Consider the following 5,287-nt stretch of genomic DNA (forward strand, 5'->3'; position numbering starts at 1 on the left):
CGCAACTCAGTTTTTAACAAATTCTGTAGTTTTCAGTGTACTTCTAAATCTGCTCCTTAGTCACATCTTTTCAAGCCTGCTAATGCCTCTTGTGGCGTGGGGTGGTAACACAACTAATATAATTACTAAGTCAGAATACCACGACGTCTTTATTATTTACTGTTAATTTCGACATTACGAAATTAATAGTAAAACATGCCAGTTAGATAAATTACTGGCATTTTTTTCCAGTAAAAGATAAAATATAAATTCTTATCAAACTACATCTTTTTTTTAATTTTCTTAAGCATGTACAGCTAATTAAATAGCAAACAATACTTTCATACATTATAAATAATATCTATATAACTCCATCAATAACAGGATGAACAAAAGAAATGAGACATGAAAAGTATGATCAACTATAATAAAACTACAATTTGCAATGTATGAGAAATTTAATTGGGCAAAAGTCAATAAACAAATGAATTAAGAACAGAAAAATAGTTAAACAGATACTAGCAAAAATTCATATTTTTGTTTTTATGATGCCATGTATATTCTATTGTGAGAGACTTTTTGTTGGTAGAGTTGTATAGGAAAAAATAAGATGGAAATAATTTAATCTATTAAGGTGGAAATTTTCCTTTGACTCTAAAACAATCAATTAGATTCATAGAATCACCTACTCAACAATTTGTGAATAGAGCAAAACCTCGTAGCACGCTATAGGTGTTGTATTTTATTTTGGTTAAGAATAATTATTGCGCAGTCAATAACTTCCAATAGATGTTATTGGTTGCCATAGGAACACAGTAACACCTTCATGAACTCAGAATCTCAAACTGATGAATAAAGACGATGGATGCTCTCTGCTGAAATATTTCTTGCCGTCTTTCATGTTCTTTCAGCAAACAGTTGAGACAGAGTTGTTTTTAGTTTCAGCATTATTTACCTGCTGTTATACCTGCCATTCAAACTATTCTTAAAAGATTGTCTTAAAAATCTTTAAGACAAAGATGTTTGTCTTAAAGATAAAAATTTTGGATTTTACAATACATGTGCAATTAAAATCCAAATAAGGTAAATAAAAATTGCTCCGAAAACAAACTATGGCAGAGATTTTATTTTTTTATGGACATGCACATGTTCACTGAAGACTATTTTTATTTTAGTTTTTTTTTTAATAAAAGTGAAGGGTTCATTGACTCACATTTTGAAGCTTTTATTTTGTCTTTTTGTCCAGATCTCCCAACAAGCTGTTTGTGTAAAGAGGAGGAGGTTCTGAATGAGCCCAGCAACCCGGAAAACTCCACTTTACATCAGGAGGATCCGGAACCTCTGCAGATGAAACGGGAGCAAGAGGAACCAGAACCTCTGCAGATAAAACTGGAGCAAGAGGAACCAGAACCTCAACAGTTCAAAGAGGAAGAGAAGCAACTCTGCATCAGTCAGGATAAAGTACAGTCTGTGCTGAAACAGGAGACTGATGACATGTTGGTGAACAAACAGAAAGGCAAAACTGAGACTTCAAAACAAAGAAAGCACAAGAAAGCTCACCGAAAACAAAAACTATATTCTTGTAAAATTTGTGACAAAACCTTTTCTCAAAATTATTCCTTGAAAACACATATGAAGACTCACAAGGCTAAGAAACCTTTCACATGTTCCACCTGTGGAAAACATTACCCTCACAAGAGTCATTTCAATGATCACATTAGAATTCATACAGGGGAAAAACCGTACACATGTGCAGCTTGTGGAAAAAGTTTCCATCGAATCGGCATTTTAAACGGACACATGAGAATTCACTCGGGTGAGAGGCCTTACACGTGCACAACCTGTGGAAAAAGTTTTGTATCTAAATCTCATTTACTTGATCACATGACAATTCACACTGGTGAGAAGCCTTTCTCTTGTGAGAACTGTGGACAATGTTTCCGGAGGAAATCTAACTTGGTTAGTCACATCACAGTTCACACAGGTGAGAAGCCTTTCTTATGTGAAACCTGTGGAAAAAGTTTTCCGAGGAAATCTGACATGGTTAGTCACATCAGAGTTCACACAGGTGGGAAGCCTTTCTCATGTGAATCCTGTGGAAAAAGTTTTCAGAGGAAATCTGACATGATTAGGCATATCAGAGCTCACACAGGTGAGAAGCCTTTCTCATGTGAAACCTGTGGAAAAAGTTTCCAGAGGAAATCTGACTTGGTTGGGCATATCAGAGTTCACACAGGTGAGAAGCCTTTCTTATGTGAAACCTGTGGTAAAAGTTTCTCTCAAAAAAGAAGTTTAACTTCTCACATCATAATTCACACATGTGAGAAGTAGCGGTGCACTGATTTATCAGCCAGCCGATTAATCTATGTTGATTTCCTTAATTTTGGGACATCAGCTGATTCTTGCATGTGAAGCTGGTCTGATCCCCCAATTTTATTGACCTCAGCCACTGCTCTCTTCTGCTCTCCGTTGAGAGGTGTGACTATTGGAGCGCCCCAAAATAAAACTGCAATCGGTGCACCCTTAGTGTAAAGCGAGGAAAATGTTTTGTGTAGATCCAGTTTACTTCATCACAAGAAGATTCACACGGGTTAGAAACCTTTCTGTTGTAGGTTCTGTTGAAAAGGTTTCGCTCAAAAGAAATGTAACCGTTCACATGAGAACTCACAGGTTTAATGGTACAATGTGAACCTCAAGTAAGATTCTTGGTAACCTGATGTTTGGAAGTGGAGTAATTGCAGGTTTGACTACTTTCAGATTTAGACTTCTAAAATTTTGGAATCTTGTGTGTTTATTCTTTGTAATTTTATTTAAATGATTTGGGGAAATGGATGTATTTATTTGACATGGTTTTAATGCTTAGAAAACATATTGATGATGTGGATTGAATTTTAGATAGAAAAATTATTTAAACTTTTAATATAATTTTTAGATAATAAATTATTATACTGATACTGATGGTCGTTTTCATTTTTCTGTTTAGTAGAAAACATGTACAATCGGGAAAACGTTTATATACAGCAGCAGAGCCCATCTCTTCCTCCTTAACATTGCATGAGTTCATTAAGGTAAAATTGTGAATGTTAAATAAATCTACCTCTAAATATTAACAAAAGGCAGTTAATCAGTATAATTTATTCGGTTCCCCTGGCGGCCCCCGTCTAGAACCGCCCCTGGGCTGCAGGTCTGTGTCTGATACATTTTTGGTTGGCATGTTTTTTCTTCATTTATAAAAAGTAAAATTATCCAAGCTGGTAAACGAACTTAATATAATGGTGAAATCATACATTAAATGACCGCTTAACAATGTAGTCATAAAATATTTCAACATTTCTAAATAAAACTTATAGAAAGCCCTCAAACCTTTTAAAATAGGAAATATTTGTATTTACTGTTGATCTATTACTATGATTTGTTCTTTAAATCACCATTTATGTTATTTTGGCTGATGCTATTATACAATAAGCAGATAATTAAACCAGAACAGTCTACTAAAACCACAATAAGAAACTTAATCATGGCTAAATGTTCTGTACCATATCAGCCTCAGGAGATGACTGAGGGATGAAGAGACTCTGATGTCTGGTTCTTTAGGTTCTGATGGGTCAGTTCCTCTCCTGGTCCATTCTGTCTGATATAACAGCAGCACACTGATTAACACCATTTTTTTAATTGTCTGTACTCATCCTCACGTCATTGTTCAGTCTGGGATTTGCGTCTTGCCTCACATCCGTTTCTTTACGAGAGGTTTTCCCTCTAAGGACGGTGGAGAATCGGGTCGAGGACATTTTAAAAAGAAGCGGGTTGATGGCGGCTCACTGCGGCTGCGTAGTGTCCGTCTCTCAAATGCGCGTTCATGTTGAAGGCTTCGCAGTGCGTCCCACATTCTCCACATCCGCCCTTCGCTTTGCCCATTTTCTGTCCGATTTCCGTCTTTACGCTGAGACCGCATTTTCTTTTACGAAGTGCATTTCCCACAATTCATTGCTGCATGTGACATTTTCAGTTAAAAGGCAGATTTATAGCAATCTTTTATGGGTTTTGTCCCCAAGAAAAATAGTATGACAAGGCAAACATTAGTAATAAAAATGTTTGATACAATAAACTGAGCAGAAAAAAGAAGAAATAAATAATGGTGACAAACTAACTGAGAAAAGTAAAACAAAGTGTCATAAATGCAAGACAAATTTCATATCTTAAATTAAACATATTGGTATAAGGATCGGGCTTTTCTGATTTCATTTAAGCTCTCCTAAATTATTTCACTTTAAAAATGGAGGTGATTTACAGCATACTCTAAAATTCAACTAAATAACCTAGTATTTTTTTTAAAGTCTAATTAATTGATTTCTAATATGTTTTTATTCATTATTGTAGAAAATGCTTTTTCCTCAGTTTAATATTGGCTTTAAATTCTGCAATTCCGCTGAATGTTTATTATATTCTAATAAAAGATGTTACACTGTTTCCATCTGATTACAATATTCATCATTCCTCATTATGCATATAATTGACTGAAAAAAATGTCTCACATTGCATGTGATAACATGAAGGTCACTGTAGGAACAATTGAAAAAACACTGATTTAAAACACCAGAACAATAAAAGCATTGTGGTTATCGTCATACTTATAAGCAATATCTCTATATAAAAATATATATATACATTTTAAAGCTGGCAAATTTAAATGTGCTTAAAATCATTTTCACTCCCTGAACTGACTGAGCCACTGAAATAAACTTAATATTCCATGTTATTGAATGTGACAGTTTAAACATACTCCAGCATATGAATGTTTGAAATCCACTGGAATGAATTCAGCACAGATTGTAGAAAAATAGCTGAGTCACTGATTTCTACAACAGCTGAAACATTGTAGGTGTAGTAGCAGGTTGTTGTCAGTAGGTGGCAGCACGAAGGTGCTTCCGTGTCATGTCACATTTCTGATCACATGTTTTTTTATTAAACATTAAAAGTTTAATATAAACATTTTATTAAAAAAAAACTTTAGCAAATGAAGCTTTTTATAAAAACATTTAATAAAAACCATAAAACTTCATAATTAAGTGTAAAAGCTTTTTTTATATTCTTCCTTTCACTTGGGTGAACTGAGGTGGTGAAATAAAAGAATAATGGAAAATAAAAATGAGTTTACTCTAATGAGCTGTCACTCTTAGCTACCAAGGAGACAGAAGTGATTTTACTTCAAACACCACTTTATTCAATATTGCAAGAACAACAAAACAATATTATCAGTGTTTTTTGTTTGTTTATTTGTTTTTCAGCCAGGGGTGCCAAACTCCAGTCC

General features: G+C 34.3%; 1 protein-coding gene across 1 annotated transcript in view; it reads left to right on the top strand.

The window, feature by feature from the left end:
- Positions 1-1,192: 1,192 nt before the first annotated feature.
- Positions 1,193-5,287, top strand: part of LOC106941532 (gastrula zinc finger protein XlCGF7.1-like) — a 16,973-nt gene continuing 12,878 nt past the window's right edge. Inside the window, exon 1 of the mRNA XM_015024584.1 lies at positions 1,193-2,047. Coding sequence (XP_014880070.1) covers positions 1,327-2,047 — 721 coding nt within the window. The 5' untranslated portion in view covers positions 1,193-1,326. The remainder of the gene's footprint in view (positions 2,048-5,287) is intronic.

This window comes from Poecilia latipinna, unplaced genomic scaffold (genome assembly GCF_001443285.1).
Source record: "Poecilia latipinna isolate Pla-1442-1.1 unplaced genomic scaffold, P_latipinna-1.0 Scaffold3727, whole genome shotgun sequence".
NCBI classification, from domain to species: Eukaryota; Metazoa; Chordata; class Actinopteri; order Cyprinodontiformes; family Poeciliidae; genus Poecilia; species Poecilia latipinna.